Below are 25,651 nucleotides of genomic sequence, written 5' to 3' on the forward strand. Positions count from 1 at the left end.
TCTAACGAGCCATTTCTTGAATCTGTATCTTGAAGAGTTAAGTCGTGGGAGGCTCTTCTTTGAGGTGTGCGTCTCTAATTCAATCTCAATGCAATGTGGGTGCGTGACATCACTTCAACTCGTCACCATGGCCACAATCTTTGCTCACTAGACATCAAATTCTCACATTTTGTAGTCACGAGTGTCTTCTTTCAGACAAACTAACTTTTATTTGGCTAAGGTGTCATTTAGTACCTTTATTTTCACCTTAAGCAAGAGAAGTCGGACTAATTCCCCTGTCTTTTACATGTTAATTTCAGGCGCCTTCCTCTCTCCATTTCTGATAAATCATAAGTTTTCAACCTGCTCTCATTTGGTCATTTTTTATCCGATTAAGAAAATGAGAACATGCTCGTGTTCCCCAAACCCTTGCCGTTCTAACGAGTCATTTCTTGAATCTGTATCTTCAACCGTTAAGTCGCGAGAGGCTTTTGTTGAAGGGGTACTTCTCTCATGCAATCTCAATGGAATGTGGGGCGCGTGACGGCTCCAAGTCAAAAATCTGTGTGCGCTCTTAAAGTGACAGTGACATATTTTTTGATTATGGTTAACTTCCACATTTCTTGACCGATTCCAGTCATTTAAATTTTAAACTGTTCAGCTCATTTACATTTTTTTAAATACATTTTCAGGGACAGTGAGATACTTTTAGTTGATGTTGATTATGGTTAACTTCCACATTTCTTGAGCGATTCCAGTGGTTTAAATTTTTAAACTGTTCAGCTCATTTACAAAAGTCAGCAGTCCCATTCAAAATTTCCGCGGGAATTTTTTTAGTTAGTTTTAGGACCCTTTGCTGTTCAATAAACTGACTGACTAAAAATGGCACCCCAAAGGACCCCTTAGTTGTCTAACAACGTATCTGGTGTCAAATAAACGAACTGAACACTAAACTAATGCTTGCATAAACATAGCAATAAGGAGTAGGGCTGGTTGATAAATCGACTTTTTAAAATTAATTTGAGTTTTGTTGTGAACGATTAAAATTTTTTATAACATCAATGTTTTGTTCCCCCTTTCGTTGCGCCGCGCCCGCGGCTTTCGCCCCCATGGGCTTTCGTAGCGTTAGCTCTGCCAGTCGTGTCCTCACACACTCCATACGGGAGGAACTCAACAACAGTAAACAAACTCTCGCGAAAAAAAAAAGTTTACTATGTTACCGTGGATAAGTCATTTACACAAGGAAGCACGTATGGCAAGAAAGAGGCACAATAAGAGCGATTACCAAAGCGGACATGTTGCACCTCACTAATGATATGGCACCCATGTATACAGTAAGGAAGACTCGATTTCACCACTTGCTGAACGGGAGAACCCAGGTATGTGCTACTGCTACCTAGCCGCAAGTACCGGTATATTGCTCAAGTTGCCCCACGCCATTTGTTTAGGCAGTGGTTATTTTGTTGTGACTGTCAACTCAAATGCTAGCGATATTTTTGCTCTGATCGGCTCTAATATTGGTCAATCGCCGGAGCGAGGAATTCTTTAGCCTGCTGTAAATTAGATATTTTATCCTGATTGCTTATATACATTTACAAGCTTATGTTAATAGCACAAATGTGCACGATTATGTTGCTGCGTGGTCGCAACATGTACGCTATCACGTCAAGACGGACTCGCCTTGCAAGCACTTACCGTTATGAAAGACAAGTTAACTTTCACCTGCCACTTACCAGCCTCTGCGTCGTCTGCGACATAAAATCCTTATGAAATGTAGTATAGTGGGCTGGTAATGCCTATTTTCAGTGACAAAACAAATTGAAAAGTGAAAGGAGATCTATAAAAGGGGGTGAATTTAGTCAAACGGACTAATCACAGTAAAATAGCTGATTTACGGCAGGTCAAGACTTTCTTACACCGGGGACTGGCCAATCAAATAACGATAAAAGGAAATTGTAGTCATGGCAAAACAGCCCCCTCAATTTACATAACAGTACTTGTACTTGTAAAATCAGCAGACAGTTGAAGGGGATGACAAGATCAGACCTTGGTTCCTACATGAAAGCCAAAATGTGATGATTATTTGCGTCATATTGAGGGACACAAGTAGCACTGTTTACCTTTTAAAACAAAGTTAACCCAAAAAGTTTTACTTTTCTACTTTATCAACACATAGATTTACATTTCCAGAAGTATTTGATTCAAGATAGAAGTTTTGCACATTGATTCCAAGAGAAGAAATATGGTTACTTTATTTTTGTTAAAAAATCTGAGATTTTATTTTTAGGCAAAATTGCCCAGCCCTAATAAAGAGGAATTACAACAGGAAGAAAACATTACTATATTATTATAACTATATTTAGAAAAGGCCGGCGGGCTAATCAAGTGGTCCTTGGGTGCTCCCTAGTGCCTGCCACGTTGTTAACCTTTGATTTACAACATTATTATTATTATTATTTTTACCTCCTTGCCAAGGTCCTCTCTGATGACCTGCTCAATCTCATCCATGCTGCTCTGAGGAGCTCGACTATGGAGTACCTTCAGCGTGGATGTGTACTCTTGTGGAAGGAGATAATCGAGAGCACCAAGGTGCTGTCCAACCTTGATAAAGGTACCACGATTTGCACAGCACAGATCTCGAAGACGCTCCGCTGAACGTTGATGTACCTACAAGTAGAGGGGAATACACAAGACAATACATTTGTGTTTACAATACAAATAAAATAAAAATAATATTGTTGTGGATCAATACAGAGTTATCATGTAATTATATGTAAGGCCTACCAAGTAAACATATTGTACACATATTATATACATCCATACATCATTACATACATACAGTGTATATAGTGCTGTTATAATTGAGAAGCACTTTCAGTAAAAATAAACAACTAAATTAATAAATATGTTATATTATATAAATTATTTGTTTATTTTTACATTATTTTGGCTTCTAGCTCATAAAAAACACAAAAACAGGATTTAAAAAATTAGAATACTTATGTACAGTAGAAATGTAATTTAAAAAAATATAGTAAAATAAGAAAATTATTACTCACTAATAAGCAAATTTACTAGTGGTTAAGAAAATGGATGGATGGATGGATCTGCCAACAAAACAAGAAAATTTTACTTAAATTGACCTGCATTTTGAAAAATAAGAAATATAAAACTCGGCCCATTTCAACCACAGCGGTCTTGCGGTCACTGCTATGACTATGTAAACATTTGGCGTACCATATGAAAGATTGGATTCCATTCTTTCATTAGGAAAAAAAATGATTCCACCTCATTCTGTTCTTTAGTAATCACTATTTGAAAATAGGTTATTTGAGTGACACACCAAGCTATTTTGGACAAAATAATGAGAAAAAAGTCTTTCTGTAAAATATATATTGTCTCCACAACAGTGACTTTGACACAAAAAAAAGTTGGTTTCATGAGATCTCAAATATCTCATCAGTCCTTCCCTCCTATAAAACATGAACAAAAATAATGAAAATGTGTTTTTGATGGCCAAATAATTAATTTTCATTTTTGATTAAGTATGCAAACGTTTCACATTTGAAAAAATATTTACAAATGTTTGGCTATTTACAGGAATGTTTGTGCGGCTACATATGTGCATATACAAACCCTTTTAAAAAAAACTAGAATATCCTCGAAAAGTTGAATAATTTCTATAATTCCAATAAAAAAGTCCCAAATTCATCTCAAGTGATAAAATCAGGCAAAATTTAAAATTTTTGTTTTAAACTTGACTTAAGAATTTTGTGTCAATTAAAAGATGATTTGCCATTTGCTGTGGCCTGAGGATTATTTCATAGATATTCTCAAATGCATTCGGCCACATAAATAAAATAAGAATAATTTGATGGTTCAGTTCAACACTTTTTTTTTTGCATTCAATGTAATACATAAGGAACACTTTGCCCCTTTATACTACTATCCAGCTAGCTGCGCTCCGCCGGAGGAGCTGGTTGAAGTGGCTGGTGAGAGGGAAGTCTGGGCGTCCCTCCTAAAGCTGCTGCCCTTGCGACCCGGCCTCGGATAAGGGGTAGAAGATGGATGAATGGATTCTTATAGTGATTAAAGGGGGGGGGTTGATATCATACTTTCTTACCGGTTCAGTCATTGTTTTCCAAAGTAAAAACAGATGTTTGCAAATGTCTTATTTTAATTAAACACAGAAGATAATCAGTCTTTTTTTTCATTTGGGACTACAGAAATCAATTAACAATTACTGTTGATTGAAATCAAAGGATTTGGACAATTTTAAATAAAAGAATGGCTCCAAACGATTACCCGATTATTAAAATAGTTGTCGATTAATTTGATAATCAATTAATCCATAAATTTTGTCAGCTCCACTCAAAACTAATCTCCGCGACATGCGCCTGATTTTGTGAAAACACATCACATGTATTTACAAAAGCAGCCATGATCTTTTTACAGATAGCTTCTAAAATGTTCCTACACATAAACATGTGATGTACGAGCATGTAAACTAAATGTTATCATGCAAAATCAACTTTTTGGAGCTTTTTTAGCCATACTAAAATTAAAAATACAGCTAAAATGGTGTGTTCCTCCATTCACCCATCTCTAAGCATTCCTGCTCACTCTTGCTCTTCAAGTACCAGCCCCCACTAACCCAAGCAAATAGCCGCATTTCCACCGCAGGAACTTCGGGGTAAATTCGCGGGGCCAGCCCCGTATGTGCATGTCTCCACTGCAGGAGCCTTCCCAACTGGGCCACATTTACAGGAACTTACGAGGACGAGCGGAGGTCCTACTCGAGGGTAGGTACTTTGCCGGCCCGATAAACTCCGAATCGGGCTTTTGTGCTGATTGGCTAAAAATTATTTAGTGTATAAAATTATCTAACCTTCATGCGCGACGATGATGCATTCTCGGCTTGAGTCTCTTCCACCAAAACAATTCTCTTAATAAATCCTTTGCCTAGTTTTGTTGTTCTGATTTTTGCGGCGCCGTGCTTGGGTGACGTTAGAGAAACCGTCGTAAGGAGATTACCCGTCGATCAAAACTCGTGACTTGCGAATCAGCCTTTTCAAATTCTTCATCTAAACACCGTCTCCTCTCACTCAAACCATCCATCCACGTCAAGTACTTAAAATAAAAAGCAGAAAAAAACAGCAACCACCTAAAGTTTTTTCTTTCCTCGTTGTGTTTTTCGTCGCGCGGTGCTTGGGTGACGTCACGGAAGAAGTGGCCAGTACCAAAGTGGAATGACCTGGAGAATAAACCTTAAAAGGTGTGCAATTCCCACAATCAAACCTGATGGAGAGGCCAGAGGTGTAAGTAAATCCAACGCTAACTAAATGATTATATAATATCAGACGTGGCAAATCAAAGTACAGAAAGCAAAAACATTGTCAGAGTTTGGCTTAAGCCCCAGGTGCTAGCTAGCTAGCTCCCTAGCTAGCTCTCATGGTGCTTGTTTTACTGCTAGGGAGCTAGCTAGCTAGCATCAGGGGCTAAAGAAAAACTGTGGCAGGGTTTTTACTTTCAGGTGCTAGCTAGCTAGATGGTGCTCGTTTACCTGCTAGGAAGCTAGCTAGCTAGCTAGCTAGCTAGCTAGCATCAGGGGCTAAAGCCAAACTGTGGCAGGGTTTTTACTTTCTGGACCTGGATTTGCCACCTCTGTATAATATTAGAATAAAGTCAAGTCAAGTTATCTTTATTTAATAGCGCTTTCAAACAGCTGTAGCTGTCACCACTAAGAATAGCTTTGTTGTCAAGCATGATATGCCAGACGTATTTTATTCTATAAAAAATAAATAAACTTGTTACACATTACCTTGTGCATGGACGAATAGTACATCAATGCTGTATAAAGATTGCCTTTAGACTTTGTGCTTCAGTCTGATAATTCAGACATTACAAAGGACACACAATTCTATTTGTGAAATCAAACAGCTCCAGTCTCTGTCTGAACGGACATGTTATTTGACGCAAGTCTCTATTTCTGGGATAATATCAGTTGAACGCAATCTGGAAGCAAGGATGATGCGAATTATGTTCTGACATCGCTTTTCCTTCTGCTTGGAGTCTAATCATTTGATTCATCATCACTCTTCTCTTCCAAGTAATCAGGATGTTTTGTTCCAGAGAGGCTGGCTCACTGCTTGATAATGACATTACCATGGAAATGATGCTTTCTGAAAACCTGAAATGACTCTGTTCTGGCATAGGCTCAGGCTAGCCACCGCCCAACTTCAATCCATAAATCGTAAAATCCAAAAACAGGAAGAAGAAAAAAGAAAGACATATTGATTAGTGGAGCGATAAGGACAAACGTTACAGAGTACTGTAAAACAGGGCTAGGAAAACAATCGAAATTTAATCTTGATTTCGAGGGTGTGGCGAATGTTATTCTGCCCTCCTTGAGCGTGATTTAGGTTGTTTAATGAAACCCCAGCTGGAGTTCACAGTAATTTCAGTAAAGACGATCCTTCTCAGTCCGTGTATTTTTTTTCGACACACACAAAACAACCGGCCGACGGAGAGATGGAAGTGTCCACCTCTGAAAATATAAATATTTTTCAGGACCACGGACTATTTGTCATTTACAAGGAGTCCATGAGATGCTTCATATTCTAATTAATTTGCTCTTAATTTTGAGAAGGCAAATGTGCTGTTCCTTTCACCAATAGCTACCTCTGTATACCTGCAAGCAGCTCACCCTCCGAGAGACTTTTTAATGCCTTGGCATGTAAGTACATTTAGTTACATGCTAGCGTACTTGTTTGAAACCAACCAAAGTGTTTGTCCTGTAAAAGAAAAAAAAAAGTCAATTAATTTGATATGCAGTGTTGATTTTCAGGGTTACTGTTTACTGAAGGGGCGGCACGGTGGCTGACTGGTTAGCACGTCCGCCTCCCAGTGCTGAGGACGTGAGATCGAGTCCGGGCTTCGGCCTTCCTGGGTGGAGTTTGCATGTTCTCCCCGTGCTTGCGTGGGTTTTCTCCGGGTACTCCGGTTTCCTCCCACATTCCAAAAACATGCGTGGCAGGTTGATTGGACACTCCAAATTGTCCATAGGTGTGATTGTGAGTATGATTGTTTGTCTCTGTGTGCCCTGCGATTGGTTGGCAACCAGTTCAGGGTGTACCCCGCCTACTGCCCGAAGCCAGCTGGGATAGGCTCCAGCAACCCCCGCGACCCTTGTGAGGACAAGCGGTAAAAGAAAATGGATGGATGGATGGATGTTTACTGAAGGCTGAAGCAAGTGATTTTTATTCTCCACACTTTTTTGTAGTAACTCCCACATAATACTTCAGATCTACACCATTCAAATTTCAACTTGCTTCCAAAATTCACGCCTCCCGGGGTATATATTCACACAATTTCACGTTAAATATCAACTTTTCCCCATTCATTTTCAATGGAACAGACATTCAACTTTTTCCAAGTCACTTTCCCCGCCCACTTCCATACATACAATTTATAATCATTACCACCTGTCCGAGGCTGCTCAGTGGAGCAGTTGATAAAGTGCATTGTCCAGTAACCAGGAGGTTGTGGGTTCGAATCCCAGCTTCGATTGTACAGTGCAAATATATCCATGGCCATTATGCTAAGTGTATACATGTATACCAACTACCATATCAAGAAATGCATTATAATTTCACTTAAATATGCTTGTTTTCAGCATCAGATGACCCTTTTCAAAATAAATACGCCATTAGCCATGATTTCGTATAAGTCAAGTTAGCCCAGTGGTTAGAGCAAGTACCTGCCACTAAGGAGTACCGGGGTTCAAATCCCGCGTGGATGACATTTTAGTACATTTGATGGTTCAATACAAAATGAAGTGTGGTCACACTTCAGTAATTTCCTGGGTTCAAACCTCGCTTGGACCACATTTTATTACTTTAGTCATTTATCTTTCAATTTACTTCATAAGAACATTCATTCAAATCTTAGCATTCAGTTATTGCAATCAGCTTTTCAGCATTCTCATAAATTGCACTTTGTCTAGTTTAAATTGAAGCTGCTCAATGCATGAAATTGAATTTAGAATCTTTACTACCACGACCACATGGCCAAAAACTGAAGCTGCAAACTCCCTTCTTAACGTACCCAATGCACATATGACGTCACATCCGCAGACAGCAGGCGGGAAATTCAAACCCAAATCCAGTCTGAAAACTATTGTCCAGAGACTTACATGAGCACCTATTGTGAACAGCTAAGGTATGAATCTGCTGATTAGAAGTTGTTTGAGTAATAAAAGTCAAATAAAAAGACTATTGTAAAGATATTTTTGGGAAAATTTCTGCATTGAGCAGGGTCTGAATACTTTCCGTACACTCTGTAAAAAATATTCAGTGCTTTGTTCCTGATTTAAATTCCTATTTAAAGGGGATTCAAAGGAGCTCCAAGTTTTTTGTTGTAACCGTCGTAAGAGCTATTTATAATAAAGCCAAGATAATTCTTTATTCTGATTTTTAAATTGTTATTACTGTGCTTATTTATTTTCAAAGAAACATATTTGTTTTATATGTTTTTTTAATGCCTAAAACTTAAATGATGAAATTAAGGAGACAAAATAAAATGATTTAATTTAATTTAACTCTGACTGACAGACGTTTTCAGAAAAGGTCTGCTGTCAGTGCCAGCCGATTTAAGCATTTTGACTGATCTTTCAAGGTCCACAGAAAATTTTGTTGGACTATGGAAACACACATACTACCAAATGAAAGATTGAACTCTCATCTTTCATCAGAAAAAAAAAGTTTGTTTCTACCTTATTCCGTTTTTCAGTAATCAACAATAGAAAATGGTTAGTTTCACCCAAATGCTCTGTTTTGAAACAAAAAACGGAGAAATCAAGCTTTTTGTGAAACGATATTATTTCATGCACTCTAGTGAATTTGACACCTTTTTTTTCCATGAATGATGCCACAAACACCTAAACAGTGCTTTACTTCTGTAAAACACTACCACCAACAATGAAAAGGTGTTTTTTGATAGCAAAATACGTTTATTTACATTCAACAGTGTAACAATTTAACAAAACAATTTGGCAAACTATTTACAAATGTGTGCAACCGTGGTACTATTTACAATTGTGTGGATGTTTCAAATACAGTTTTTTTTTTGTAACACTCCCCTGCGTGCAAGGTGACACAGCAGGATTTGCACAACAGATTAGTTTCACTGCGATGGCTCCTTCGCGTGCAGACGCTACACTTTCTTGCCTGCCTTTTTTTCCGGGGAATAGCAAGTAAATACTGCAGTGTGTGTTTGGCCATGTTGCCATCAAGTCTACTCTCAGGATCATGATACGGTGACGTTACGGTGGTGTTACGTCTGGCTTCCTCATTGTCCTTCAGTTCCTATACCGGGTGGTTGATCCATCTTATCCGCTCCATTCATGGTGGCATCGTAGTCCATAACCAGTGTCTTCTCCGTGATCAGACTGTACCCACTCCTCCGATGAATATGCATTGGACTTGGGGCACTCTTCGTCGTCGATTGAACGTCCGCCTGAGCAGAAGTGCTCGGTTGTGCTCCGCATTTATCCGGCATTAGCATCGCTAGCCGGTGAGGCTTTATGACGTGATCATAGCCGCCGCGTCAACGCTTCCAACTTCGACGTCAACCTCGGAGTCACCATCATCATCATCGTCGTCATCAATGTGCTCTTTAGCATTGGTCGATGCTTTTCGTCTTTGAAAAAAATGCTCAAGCGTGAGCTGCTTGCAACCGGTCGCCATTATGGCTTCCTCAGCCGTTGTCCCCTCAACACTCTAGCTCCGCCTTACGTCTTCTACTGACGCCTACCCAATCTTGTCCAAAGAGAGTCATCGCTGCCATCTAGGGGCCAAAAATAGGCATTATACTAACTAGATCTGCTTGATACTTTCAGCACAGCTGGCCAAGGCTTTCCTCCACCCGTTTCCCCAAAAAAAACAAAAAAACTTGGTGAACGTCTTTTAACGTCTTTGGCGCTCCTCCGTAGGATTTTACTAAACGTTATTTAGCGTTTTTGGCAGTCAAAGAGTTAATAAGTTGTTACGTTCTACTTTTAGAGAATCAACATCCATTAGTGAGGGTGTACTCATGCTATGACAAAAAATGGTTTGGTTGGTACACAAGCCAAAAAAATAATGAATTAACGCAGATTAATTGCACTATTAATTTTGACCATAGATAATCCTTTCGCGTGACAGCGGATGGCTACGTTTAAATTAGCACAGGTGTATGAATGAGCAATAAACAAATACATGCATTAAAGTAAAGCATTTAATAAATGTTTGAGTATCACATTTAGACTATTTGTTCATGTCAAAATATTGGGGTCATTTTTTTCCATTTTAAATTATGAAAGTAATTAACTGATTAGAAAAAGAGGCAGATGAGCGTGTGCAGTGGATCAAAAATTGTTGAAGACGTCCTGATAACATTAAATGTCAAAAGAATTAACACATAAACGGTGCGCTTCAAATTTGGCGGGACAAAAAATATTGATAAAAAAAATACTTTTTTATTAATTCTTTGACTGCCAAAAACGTTTAATAACGTTTAGTAAAATCCAAATGAGGACTGCCAAAGACGTTAAAAGACGTTAAAAGACGTTCACTATGTTTTTTTTGGGGAAACGGGTGGAGGAAAGCCTTGGCCAGGTGTGCTGAAAGTATCAAGCAGATCTAGTATAATGACTATTATTGGGCACTAGATGGCAGCGATGACTCTCTTTGGACAAGATTGGGTAGGCGTCAGTAGTAGAAGACTTGTGGCGGAGCTAGAGTGTTGAGCGGAGAATGGCTGAGAAAGCGAAAATGGCGACCGGTTGCAAGCAGCTCACGCTTGAGCATTTTTTTCAAAGACGAAAAGCATCGACCAATGCTAAAGAGCACATTGATGACGACGATGATGATGATGGTGACTCCGAGGTTGACGGCGAAGTTGGAAGCGTTGACGCGGCGGCTATGATCACGTCATAAAGCCTCACCGGCTAGCGATGCTAACGCCGGAAAACGCGGTGCACAACCGAGCACTTCTGCACAGGGGGACGTTCAATCGGACGACGAAGAGTACCCCGAGTCCAATGCATATTCATCGGAGGAGTGGGTACAGTCTGATCACGGAGAAGACATTGGTTCTGGACTACGATGCCACCATAAATGGAGTGGATAAGATGGTCCCGAACATCTACCACCCGGTATAGGAGCTGAAGGACATGAGGAAGCCAGACGTAACACCACCGTAACGTCACCGTATCATGATCCTGAGAGTAGACTTGATGGCAACATGGCCAAACACACACTGCAGTATATACTTGCTATTCCCTGGAAAAAAAGGCCGGCAAGAAAGTGTAGCATCTGCACGCGAAGGGGCAATCGCAGTGAATCTAATCTGTTGTGCAAATCCTGCTGCGTCTCCTTGCACGCAGGGGAGTGTTACACAAAAAGAAAAACTGTAGTTGAAACATCCACACAATTGTAAATAGTACCACAGTTGCACACATTTGTAAATACTTTGCCAAATTGTTTTGTCAAATTGTTACACTGTTGAATGTAAATAAACGTATTTTGCTATCAAAAAACACATTTTCATTGTTGGTGGTAGAGTTTTACAGAAGTAAAGCACTGTTTAGGTGTTTGTGGTATCATTCATGGAAAAAAAAGGTGTCAAATTCACTAGAGTGCATGAAATAATATTGTTTCACAAAAAGCTTGATTTCTCCGTATTCTGTTTCAAAACAGAGCATTTCGGTGAAATTAACCATTTTCTATTGTTGATTACTGAAAAACGGAATAAGGTAGAAACAAACCTTTTTTTCTGATGAAAGATGAGAGTTCAATCTTTCATTTGGTAGTATGTGTGTTTCTATAGTCCAAACACAACATTTTCTGTGGACCTTGAAAGATCAGTCAAAATGCTTAAATCAGCTGGCACCCACAGCATCCCTTTTCTGAAAATGCTTGGCAGTCAAAGAGTTAAGCGATTAATCGTGATTAATCAAAATTCCAAGATGTGATTAATCTGATTAAAAACGTAATCGTTTGACAGCTCTAGTTTTAAAACAACACTTCATCGTTGTGAGTTATGACTTTTTGGCTGCCGTAATCTCGCACGTTTTGTAAACTGCGGCAGCGACTGATACATTTGAGTTGTCCTATATTTTGAGGCTAAATAGGTCTGTATCTGGCCATATGTTGTGTCGTCCAATTTCATGAATGAAAATTAGGAAGGACGAACTGATTATTGCTCGTCATTACTCAGCTCATCTTACCAAAATGAAAGTCTATTTAGTCTATTTTAATGTATTTTTTATTTTTATTCGTTTATTTTACTTTATTTTAGTCTATTTTATTTAGTCTTCACGGCCCGTGCTTGACATGGCAAACTACCCAACCTGCGACCCATCCACAAGGATTGCTACAGAATGCTAGTGGTTATTAAAATCAAATCGAAAAATGTTACGTCATATAAGCAGGTATAATTTTACTTTTCCTACACTTTAGCATGTGTGAGTTTACTGACTGGAGATCGTTACGTTTTATTTTTTAAATATGTATATTACATTTATTGATAAATGCAGTGATTAAAAAATGCAGTCATAACATGAAAAGTTGGATTTGTTGAAGTGGTAAATTATAACTAACTGTAATTGTAGTAGAAAAAGATGTGATATTAAGGCTTTGTTTGCCTTTATCTTAAACTCCTGTAATCTATCATTGATCTGATATTGTTTTTTATAATTAACTTTTTGTTGGGTAAAAAATTCACTGAAGAGGACCTTGAAAAAAATTATTGCATATGATATCGCATTCGCAATTTTGGGAAAAAAAAAATAATATTTTTCATAATCATTCAGCCCTAATTTAAAGTACTTTTATCAGATATGGTTCATTTGCAGGGGGGGTTGGTAAGTGCTCCCCCACACTCCACCCACAGGTCGATGCACAGCAGCCAATGGCTCCCCCTGAATCCCCCACGACCACAAACCCCACATACAGCCCCCTGTTAAAGAGTATTTAACGCACCTATAGACCGGATTGTAGACACCCGAAACCTCTGATCCAAGTTAGTGTTACTTTTGTGAATGATGTACTAAAAGACATCCGAAAATGATTTTATTTTAATTAAAAAAAAAAACTATTTATAATGTTATTTCTTTGAATGTAGCATTTTCATAAAAAATTATGTGGGTGTAATCACGTCAAATAGCCGTCCCCCGTTTTTTTGCATGTTATGCTTTTTTGCAGTATAAAATCTAACTGAATTTTTAATGCCCAGTGTGGTACAAAGATAAATGATGATTGACCAATTTAAATGTACTCAACTCAAAATATTGAATATTTTTTTAAAAGCAATAACATGTTGATTTCATTGTATTTAGTTATACAATTTGTACTGGCCCAGTCGGGTCAGCATCAGCGAACTTCAAGTGGCCTGACAGCCACGGGGCCATTGTTAATGTAGAAACGTGCGTAAAAATAATGACATGTTTAAAAAGAATATTTTGGTAAGAGGGACAAATGAATGCTGATTTTATGCCACAACAATATGTGCACCAAGTACAAGAGACAATGGAATTCAATTCTGACTTCTTGTATAGCAAAGAGTCAAAAGTGAGCTCATTGTGTGCCGTTTGGGCAGCTGGTCCTATATTGAGAGCACAGCTGCAGTAAATGATTTCTTTGCAACACCAGGATTTAACGACTGGGATTAGTGGACTATGAACAAGGCCCATTTATTATTAGGATGCCCATGATTAGCTCGTTATTCGCTTCAGTGAGGCTTGTCGAGCGGCCAAGCACAAAAAAAAGGGATTTTTTTTTGGGGGGGGGGGGGCATGGCTAGTATTTGTTGGCATGTTTCACATCAGCATGTCTAAATCCTATAGCAATGCAAAAAGATTAGATTAACTAGAATGCGGGTTTCATCGATGGTTAAAAAAGTGTAGATATGAACCCTAATAATTAAAAATAATAATAATAATGTGACTGTGACATTCTAATGGAATACTATGTACATGTGTATGTATGTATGTGTCTTTCATCAGAAAAAAAGAGTTTGTTTCTACCTTATTCCGTTCTTCAGTAATCAACAATAGAAATTTTTACTTTCACCGAAATTCTCTGTTTTGAAACAAAAAACGGAGAAAAAGGGCTTTTTGTGAAACGATGTTATTTCATGCACTCCAGTGAATTGTACACTTCTTTTTGTCCATGAATGATGCCACAAACACCTAAATAGTGCTTTACTTCTGTAAAACGCTTTCACCAACAATGAAAAAGTGTTTTTTGATTGCAAAATACGTTTATTTCCATTCAACAGTGTAACAATTTGACAAAACAATTTCGCAAACTATTTACAAATGTGTGCAACTGTGGTACTACTTACAATTATGTGGATGTTTCAAATACAGTTTTTCTTTTTATAACGCTCTCCTGCGTGCAAGGAGACGCCGCTGGACTCGCACAAGTTTACTTTCACTTTGTCCGTTTCGCGTGCAAACGTTACACGTTAAACTTTCCTTTTTTTCCGGGGAATAAATAGCAAGTAGCAGACTGTACACACTCCTCCGATGAATATGCATTGGACTCGGGGCACTCTTCGTCGTCCGATCGAACGTCCGCCTGTGCGTGCTCGATTGTGCTCCGCGTTTATGACGCCGTCATAGCCGCCGCGTCAGCGGTTCTAATTTCGCCGTCAAGCTCGGATTCACCTTCATCATCATCATCGATGATGATCAACGTCGTCATCAATGTGCTCTTTTAGCGTGGTCGATCCCTTTCGTCTTGTAAGTGTAGAGAGCTGCTTTCCAAACGGACACCACTTCCTCCTCAGCCATCTAGCTTCCCCCCCCCCACGTCTTCTACTGCCGCGTCAATGCTTTCCATCCACGGAGTCATCATCATCATCATCATCATCATCGATGATGATCATCGTTGTCATCAATGTGCTCTTTTAGGTTTGGTCGATGCTTTTGTCTTTGAAATAAACCGGCTCGGCCATGAACTCCTCGCAAACGGTCGCCATTTTTTTTTCCTTTGTTTTCCATTCTGATCTCCTGCTCGACGCTCTCGCTCCGCCTCTACTGACGCCCACCCGATCTTGTCAAAAGAGAGTCATCGCTGCCCTCTAGGGGCCAAAAATAGTCCTTAGGCACAACAGACCGGCTGGAAACTTTCGCCAGACATGCAGAATTGTTCCCTCTACCCGTTTCAAAAAAAAAATAAAAAATCATTGGATGACTTCTTTAGACGTCATTGGCAGTGCTCCGTAGGTTTTTACTTGACGTCTATAAACGATCAATGGCAGTGAAAGAGTTAATTATTTCAAATCTCTCCTCAAAACCTACATGCAGTGTATTGTATACGGCAGCTGAAACGCGCATACTTTTAACCGCATAATAAGCTTGTGTTCACTGTGGCGATTTCTGTGCCGTTCTGTGCCGTTTGCATAGCATCCAGCTTCTTACGTTCCAAACAAGGCAGAGCCGCAAAAAGTTTTAAATTGGGCGAAGGTCACTGTATGTGCCTGAAACGGACATTGGATTTGATGACATGTACTATTCTCAGCAATCAGTGCTAGGTATTATTTATATTTATTCGTTTTATTAACAGCTCCCCAGTCAGCACACAATGCTAGCATTTCAATCGATATCCACACTAGATGTCTCAAGGCGGAGTCAGCAGCGTCGTCATTCATGGTCAGCCATCTTATGACAGGGGACTGCTCTGGTGCGCTGTGCTGTAGTCGGCGGTAAGGTGGATTTACCCACTTAAATACTTGCAACTCGCTGAATTCTTGACGGATTTACAAACGGATTGTTTTTTGTTTTTTACAAATGTTATTACCAGGCTATGATTCAAGGCTGAATTTTTATCACAGATTTTCTTTTAACATGGCATAGTTGCATAGTTGTTTGTGTCATATCTCACAACAAGATTGAAAATCGGTTGAGAATTTGAGATAGTTAAGCAATTTACAGTTACTTCAAAGTCCATGCTCCACTGACTAATGTTAAGAGGGATCGAGCAGCCCTGTCCCAAGATGGCTGCCCTGTGACAACATTACTTTGCCTTGGATGATCAATCACAGCGCACGTGCCAACTAGTGTTTGTATGTATGTATGACAGTATATATTCAACATTTTTCTTCATGTCTTTCTTCTTCTACTGTCTCAGTTGCACGTCATTATGTCAGTACATCCCAGTGTGCCACCCAGTGTTCAGATTGAGACTCTTGTTAAATTAGAGATACTGTACTCCTAAATGTTACACTTTTGTATTGAATTTAATTCTTGCCTTAAAAGAGCTTGTACAACCTCATATTTTGGATGGGAATTATTATGGCCACTTGATATTTTCTTTCATTTTATTTACGTATGTAGTTTTTAAAATTAATTTTATTGTGTATTCTACAGGGTGTCCACATAGTGTGGACACAGAGGTAAACTACAAATAGCCCGGCAAATTTTATAAATAAATGTGATGAAATCAACACACGAGTTATCTTTTATTATGAATTACTTTATCATTTATTATTGATCATTATATCATTTAACTTTTATTACTTATCATTATGTTTTTAGTTTTGCCATTGGCATTGTGCTTGCGATGATGAAGTGACGAGTTTTGATGATTGCGCCATTGTCTTGTCATCATCATGTTTGTTCAATAATTTACATCTTCAAAGAAAGAAAGCCATTTTCAGCACTCAAGATTGGTGAATAATTTGTAAAAAAAAATTATATATATATATATATATATATATATATATATATATATATAAATAAAATAAAAGGGTGGACATACTAATTGTATAAATTTTTGGAAAACACTAAATAGACCAAATTCTTACGTGAGGTATCGGTCCAACGCCAGCGATATACAGGGTCCGTGCTGGCATGGCCACCACAATTTGGCTCATGGTGGCCCGATAACGTTTAACGTAGACCCTTCATATGTGAGTAGATTTACACGATCAGTTAAGCTATTATAAATATTTTGTGTTTGCATAATTGTTGCATTATAATTACAGACAATTTGTGTAAGTGAACAGTAACAACATGACATATTCCTAATGCAGCCTCCAGGATCAATATACTTCTCTCCTTTTACTCTTGTTCTCCATGGTAAGTGTCCCTATGGCCAGAAAAATGTATGTGGTTTGCTTTCAAGTATTAAATGATTATGAACTACTTTAACTTATTACAGAGTTTTTTTAATCTACGTAGGGGTACGTTATATGACCAAATTTGACCAGTGGATGTAGTTTTTTTCTTCATCGGGTACGCCACATGTCTGTTAATGTTTGCTGTAACATATAAAGAAACGTGCACTATTTTACTGCTGTTCTCCTTGGTAGAAGGGCACTTTATAAGACTACATTTGACCAGTGGATTTATTTTTTTATGCAAACATCAAGTGGAAGTATTAAAATTAAAGTCCCAACTACAAAGAAATTCTGGTGTGCATTCCTTCCTCAAATACAATGCAGCAGAGTCAAACACCATCCTTTAATTTACACATCCATGACACACCCAAAAATAAGTATTGCTATGTGCTGCTTTTGTTGCTGCCAGAATTCAGCATTTCAATAATGGATTTCCCTGCCTCAGACTAGTTTGGCTGTTAAACTGCAGCACATGACCATTTACCAAGCACCTTTATATTTACATTTTCCCTCAAAGAAGCAAAGAAGTTTATTTTATCTATGCTAAGTACCCTCTTGTGTCTGGTGGGAGAACTGCAGTGGTGAGCCTCTCAGAAATTGGTAAATGCTGGCATCTGCTGGTTGGAGCGTACAACATACACAGTGACTGAGCACAATCAAGCACAGTAGTATTATGCTTCTGCTCATTAGTCCAAGTTATTGGTAATTACCATAGGTTTAGTTCATGCCTTTTCTTACTATTGTCCCACTATTATAACATAATATTTTCTTGGCAGGCACTTAACATTTATATGGTGACATCTCTGACAACTTCCTGGGGAAACAGTAATAAATGTTAAACTTAATGTGATCACAACCAATGTTCCTTCTAATTTTTCCATCCATCGGCACATTCACACAAATTCAATAAGCATTACTTGGACTACTTAACATGCACACGTGTAGCCAAACCTGTATCACACCTGTCCAAAACCTAAAACCAAGATATTAACAAGTTATATGATGTTGGTATGTTACTAAAAAATTCTAACCACTTATACATCATTATTACATGACACATTTATGTGGTGAATTGGTCAAAACTGACTTATCCAGAAATCAACGTAAATGAGAAATTTGTAATAATTTTTAACACATTTACGCTCAGTCATTTTCACTGAAGCAATCCCCTTCGCTCCCGGCTGTTTTACTGCATTTTGACCGATTTTGAAAGGCCCACAGAATATTGTGTTCTATTAGGGTGATCATATTCTCATTTCCAAAAAAAAGAGGACACATGCCCCGGCCTTGAAATTGTGGTACCAGTCGCAGTTACACAGTGTACTTCACCTCCTATTAGTCACGCAATGCCAACCGGACATTTTCATGAATTTATTAAAATCCTGGACGCCCGAACAGGATATTAAAAAATGGTCTGTCCTCCTAAATGTACTCCCAAAAGAGGACGTTTGGTCACACTAGTTCTATTGCTAAAAAAAAACATGGAACCTACCAAAAGAAAGATTAGAGTCTCTTCTTCTAGTCTGAAAACTATTGGCCAGAGGCTTGCAGGAGTACCCATTATGAATAGTTACGATGTTAATCTGCTAATTATAATATGTTTGAGTCATAAATGGTCAAATAAAAAGGCAATTGTAAAGAAATTTTTGGTCAAATGGCGACATAGAGCAGCTTCAATATTAAAAGTCTTTGGGGGTAAAAATTTAGTAGTCTAACAAGATGTCAGATCATTGCAACAGATTTAAAAAGCAGGACAAAATGGCCTATAACACATAACTCACATTTTGTGTTAAAAACACCAAGAAAACAAAGGGGCAAAAACATGCATGGTAGATTGAATGAGTGTGTGAATGGTGGTTTATCTATGTGTGCCTTGCGATTGGCTGCGACCAGTTCAGGGTGCAACCCGCCTACCGCCTGAATACAGCTCGGAAATGCTCCAGCATGCCCGCAACGTTCGCGCGTATACGTGTTGCGGAAAATGGATGGATGGGTGGAGTACACTGGGAGTGGAGGGCTCTGACTATGTTTGCGTTGGACCTCCAAATTGCTCGCTACATCCCTGGGATGAATCAGCCAAAATGTGCTCATTCTCCGCTCCTGCATTGATGGCGAAGGCAGCTTGGAGCTGCAAGAACTCATGTCAATCACACAATACATTGATCTTTGAAACGTCATATATACACAGCTGGGGTAGGCTCCAGCACGCCCGCAACCCTTGTATATGGTAAGGAAAATGGATGGATGGACTCCATACGTAGACATCATGATAATATGCTTCAACTGTGTGGTAAACAAGCCACAAATTAACGCAGACTCAGCCCTCTACAGGGATAATGTTACATTAGTAAGGTACATTAACATTAATATCACTGAAAAGTGTATAGTATAGTAAGTAAAATTAAGCTAGCGGGAATCTTCAGAGGAAAGCATGATCTGAGTGACAACGATTACATGACACAATGCGCATTTTAAGTCTGAAATGATCCCACTCTTTCACCATTTTAACACAAACACAAAAATAAAAAATAAAAAATAACACAAAAATATACCTACTAAACAATTATATTGTGGAAACACTGACACTTTTTATGAAACTAGAAAAGCGAATTCAGAGTTCTGTCTTAATTTTTTCACCAGTGACGGACAGGCAAAGGTGTGAGACGTGACAAACCTAAGGATGGACACACACAACACAGGTTTGAGCAATCATAAAGTGTCTGCAAAAGAAAGGTAGGACCACCAAGGAAATCACTGAGGACATTTGCTGAGGACTCCCCCTCCTATGCAACTGTGAAAAAAAGACTGTTGAGTTCAAGCAAGGCAGGGTTGGCACAGAAAATGACTCACTGTCAAGTTGTCCAAAATCTCAACCACTGATGAACAAGCGGATGCCATTCACCGAATGGTCTTAAATGACAGACGTCTTCCTATCCAGCATTAGTTCTGGTTCAGTCCACAGTGTTTTAAATGAGACCTTTAAGAGATGACCAAGCTGGCTGCAAGAATGTAGACGGCAGAGTAGAAACTCACATTTCCAAAAACTTCTGACTCATTTTCCAGGCGGATCCTGAGAACTTCCGTTGCTGATTGGTAACTCAAGGCGAAACATGGGTTCATCACTTTGAACCTGAATCAAAACTTCAAAGTAAGCAGTGAAAACACTTTGATTCTCCACCCCCAAAGAAGTTCAAGCAGACAGTGTCTGTTGGAAAGGTTATGACTTCGGTGTTTTAGGATTCTGAAGGAGTAATCATGAAAGACTACCTGGAAAAGGGAAAAAACTATTACTTGACAGTACTACGCTACCTGAAGCAGCCAGTTGTAGATTTAAATTTCTACCCCACCCACCTTACTTGCCAGACTTGGCTGTATCTGACTTCTACCCGTTTCCTTAACGTACTTGCCTTTTGGAAACAATGATGAGGTTAGGTGGAGGAGTTTTTAGGGGATCAGGACACCACCTTCTTGTGTAATCGGATAGCATTGCTTCAGCATCATTGGGGATTACACAGAAAAATACTGAAAAACTGTCTCCTTCCTGTGAGTCCTTCAGGGTGAGGGTTAGAACTTTTTGATCAACCCTCGTATTTTTATTTAAAATAGCACCAATGTATGTATGTATCAGCTGATGCTGTGAAGATTGTACCAAAAGAGAAGTAACACTAATCACCATCCCCACGGCCTTTGATACATTTTCCCACCATGCCTTTATATCACTATTTTATTCAGTACAATTTCAACATATGTGAACATCCCAGATGAAGATGACTTATCTGTATTCAGTCTTGGGAGGCAGTCGCAAGAAAATGTGCATGATGCTGTGCAGATGAACAGAGTGAATCGGCATTTTGTTCTCCCTTTTATCTCAGTCATGAAAAGACATTTTTTTTAAATGGCCGCTTCCCCTCAACTGCCTGTGCGCTCATGCTCGCTGTTTTCTCATGCAGCTGAGGAACCAAACGGTTCATTAGACATCAGTATCTATTTGTCCTCACTGCCGCCGAATCACCCTCTCACCCACCCGCTCAAAATAGGCATATGCTTTGAAGAAAAAGTGGATCGTGTGTCTCTCTTCATAAAGATTGAGATTTGCCCGCGTGTGTGTGTGTGTGTGTGTCCCACGGCGTCCGCGGCTAATAACGTTCATGTGACAAAGAGAGAGAGAGAGAGCGAGAGCGAGAGCGAGAGCGAGAGAGAGAGAGAGAGAGAGAGAGAGAGAGAGGCAGAGAGACAGCTAGGTCGGGTGAATCGCGCACGCGCATATTCACCCCTCCCGACACATTTAATCGTGCATCTTTTCTAAAAGATTGTGTCAACATTGACCTGTCCTCAGTAAACTGTTTATTTAAAAAAAAAAGAACTTTCCAAAGGGCACTTTTTTTGCGAGAGGGCAGAGGGGCAAGAGTGTCAGCACCACTAGGGGGTCTGCCTGTGCACGCCAGTGTCTGTATGCATAAATTAGTTCTGGTTTCCTGGAATGTGTGTGGCGCTCGCTCACAGGCCAAAAGAATAACAATTTTAGACCATCTCTTAAAATTAAAAACAGATATTTGTCTCCTACCAGAAACACACCTACAAAAATCTGAAGATTTTTTTTTTTTTATTGACAGAAATTTCAGCCAGGTGTACTCTGCCTCTTATAACAGTAGACAAAGAGGAGTCTGTATACTCATAAATAAGAATTTTGTCTGTATACTCATAAATAAGAATTTTGTCTGTATACTCATACATAAGAATGTATTCTTTAATTACTTTATATTGGAGAAGACTTTAACACATCAAAAATCCATTAATAAATCGATCTAATAATACGACACGTACAAGGCGATTAAAATAATAATTTATTTTTTTTCCTTACAAATAATTCTATTGCTGATAAAATTGGTACAAAAATACATCATATTATTATTAGCAACCATGCACCAGTCTCCCTCACCCTACAAGTTGATTACACCTTTAAACCTCCCCCGACACTGCTAAATGAGACAGAGTTTGACAAAATTATAAGAAGAGAGTGGGCAGACTCCAAATTTATCTCCATCTCTTCTCTGAGAAGCTGGAAAAGCGGTAATTAGAGGTAAAATTATATCATATTCATCTTATAAAAAGAAACCGGATCAAAAATTTGAAAAAGACCTGGAAGATAAAATTAAACAACTGACAGATGAATATGCAATAAACCCAAATAACCAAATATGGACTGAATTACAAAATACCAAAATACAGTTAGACGATATGTTATCCAAAAAGACAATTGACAAAAATTGAGATACAACAACTTTGAATATAATAACAAATCAGGTAAATTTCTTGCAAACCGACTTCAACACAATCGGTAAAAATCTCTTATAACGGCTATTAAAGGGACAAATGGTGAGTGCACACAATCACCGGAAGAAATTAATAATATTTTTCATAACTATTATCGCAACCTATACTCAGAAACTAACAAGCCTAAACCTGAACATATGGAGGCATTCTTCAGTAGCTGAAATATGCCTGAGTTATCTACTGAACATAAACATATTTTAGATGCGCCACTGACTAGAAATGAGCTGTACAGTGTATGGATAGGATAGTATGCCTAATGGCAGAGCACCTGGCCCAGATGGTTATCTGGCCATATTTTTTAAGCACTTTTGGTTAATGCTTGCTCCATTATTCTTCAGAGTAGTAACAGAAATTAAAACTAATGGTTACGTACGTCCACACATGAATACAGCAGCAATTAAACTTTTATTAAAGCCAGAAAAAGACCCCACCCTTCCATCAAATTACCTTCCGATATCACTAATTAATACTGACATTAAAACTATCGCTAAAGCCTTCGCATCTACCCTAGAAACAGTCATCTCGACAATCATGCATAGCAATCAAACAGGCTTCATTAAAGGTTGTCATTCTACTAACAATACAACAATACTAGGAAGCTCTTTAACCTTATTAGTATGTCACAGCGACATGATAAAAAAGCAGTTATTATATCGTTGGATGCAGAAAAAGCCTATGACAAAGTTAACTGGTCCTTCCTCTTTGCTGTTCTAAATAAATTTGACTTTGGGAAGTCATTTATTCACTGGGTGTCAGTATTATATTATTCTCCTAAAACTACAGTTACTACGAATGGGATTATATCTCAGAGTTTTACTCTACAGAGAGGCACAAGACAGGGATGCCCATTGTCCCCTTTATTATTTGTGATATTTATTGAGCCACTTGCATTAGCTATACGCCAGGAAAGAAGGATCCAAGGAATTCACTCCGGGGTAACAGAACACAAAATTAATCTATATGCCAATGATATTTTACTTAATTTAGAAGAACCTGCTATCTCTATGTCTAACTGGTTACAAAATTCTACTAGAATTAAAAATAATAATAATTTTTAAAGCAAAGATTAGTCTATCCACTCTTCAGAAAAGCAGATCCAAAGGAGGTCTAGAGGCACCAAATTTTATGCACTACTATATACCTAAACAGCTACAAAATCTCATTCTATGGGCACAACCCAACAGAGATACCAACTGTTGGCTGGAACTAGAACAGAAGGATTGCAACAACTTCAGACTTGCTCTCCCTGGTTCCGGGGTGGCGCCGCCCCAGCGCTGTCTGTCGCTCCGCGCCGGGCGGTTTGGGGCGGGTGGGCCTCCGGGGTGCCCCATAGTTCCTTCTCCCCTCCCCTTCCTCCCCCTTACCGCCTCGCCTCCCCACACCCGTCCTCCTCCGCCTCCCGGTCCCTTTTTCCTCGTCACCCTTCCTCCTCCTTCCCCATCTCCCTGCTGCCCTGCCCCTTCCCCTTCTTGTCGTCTCCTCCACCCGTCCCCCTGCCCTGTCCGCCTTCCTTCCCCTCCCCTGGGCCGGAGGCTCCATCCCCGGCCCCGCTAGTCGCTTCTCTTAGCTCACTACATTAGTTTGCACAATACACTTTGTAAATAGACACATAGGGCACATAAAACACTTCTTGGGGGAGTGGGGTAGGGTGGAGACACCGTCTTCCCCCTGCAACTCCACTCCAATTTTAATGCATTCTACAACTAGGAGATGCGGGTGGGGAGCCTTCGGTTGGGGCAGACCACAGTATTAAGTAGTGCTGCGGTCCCCCATCTGTATCCCCGCCGCGCCACCACGCCCTTCTATTTATTTTTAATGCACCACATACACTCAACACATTTCTGGGAAACAGGTGGATCAGAGCTGTAGGATATCATTTCCCTCTGCTCCATCACCTGCTCCCAATTTTAATGCACCACACACACACTTGTATATACACTGGGTGGGGTCACATCTACGGTGTAGGGGTAGAGTTCGCCAGTCGGCGAGCTGGTGAACTCAGTAACAGGGTTAGTTTTCGCTAGGCACGCTGGTGTGACGACCGGGACCTTTCCCCGCCGGGCCTGGGGTACAGGGGCGCCACCTATCTCCCGGTGCTCCTTTTTCCCCTTCCGTCCCCAGTGTTCCGCCCCACCACGCGGCTGGAGGTGGGGTGGGCGCGGTTGCCCTCGCTATTCTGCCGTCCGGCCCCTCTCTGGCACCAATTCCTGGGTACGGGGAGGTCCCCGGGATTTGGGGGTCGGCGTTCGGGGGGCTGGTGGGCCTGGGGGTCGGGTCGGGTCAGGAAGGGGGGGGGGGTGATTGGAGGTGGCGGCGGGGGCTGGGTTGTGGTGGGTGACAGCTCCCTTCTTTGGTGGAGGTTTTCATGCATGCCAGATCCACCACACCAGCATCTACTGAAATTCAAACACAATATGCTTATTCCTCTAGTCGCTGAATCGGTGGAGACTGATGTCTGTGGATCTCACTCTGCTTCATCTATCCTTCCTTCCTTTCTTCAGTCTTTCCTTTTGTCTCTTGAGGTCTCTCTAATTTGTTGGAATTTAGATGTTTCTGGGATTGGTGAAAGATTCTGGTTTATAACCCTGTGGGTAGCAGGTGGTGTCTGGTCGGTATGGATTTCACTTTTCTTTCTTTTCTTTGATCCTTCCTGGGGTCTCCTGACAACTTCACGACTCTAGTGGGATTCTAAAGTCTTCGGTTTAGGTGAAGGGTATGGGATTTTTAATAGGTTTCAGGTGAATTGATGAGCACAAACTTTCAAGCATGCGCACACACAAACAAGAGCAATGATGATGGCATATCGAAATCGGTAAGATTAACGAATGAACAACACTGAGCTCTCTCTAAAAATTAAAAAAAAAAAATGTTAAAAAAAAAATTGTTAAAAAAAAGTTTGCGATTGTTATTTGCAAGCGTTATTTTGCCATGAATGTCTCTGATTTGCCGTGAATGCTTATAGACATTTACAAGCGGTTAACAATAAGCATTGAATATGAATAATACCACTGCGCGGTCGCAACGTGCAAGCTGTCTCGTCGAGACCACTTAGCGGCCTGTTACCATCACAAAGTCACATCAACTAGGTGGCGAGTTGCTAGTCGCGGCAAAATAACCACCGCGGATTGTATCTTGGCAAAACAATACAGGAATAATAATAATAAAAGGGGGA

The 25,651-nt window shown here is 39.7% G+C and overlaps 1 protein-coding gene across 2 annotated transcripts in view; it reads right to left on the bottom strand.

Moving 5' to 3' along the window:
* Nucleotides 1-25,651, bottom strand: part of adck1 (aarF domain containing kinase 1) — a 74,706-nt gene that overhangs the window by 43,882 nt on the left and 5,173 nt on the right. For both annotated transcript variants that reach the window (XM_077565231.1, XM_077565148.1), the window contains exon 4: nucleotides 2,443-2,646. In XM_077565231.1, the coding sequence (XP_077421357.1) occupies nucleotides 2,443-2,646 (204 nt within the window). The remainder of the gene's footprint in view (nucleotides 1-2,442; nucleotides 2,647-25,651) is intronic.

This window comes from Vanacampus margaritifer, chromosome 1 (assembly GCF_051991255.1).
Source record: "Vanacampus margaritifer isolate UIUO_Vmar chromosome 1, RoL_Vmar_1.0, whole genome shotgun sequence".
Classification (NCBI taxonomy): domain Eukaryota; kingdom Metazoa; phylum Chordata; class Actinopteri; order Syngnathiformes; family Syngnathidae; genus Vanacampus; species Vanacampus margaritifer.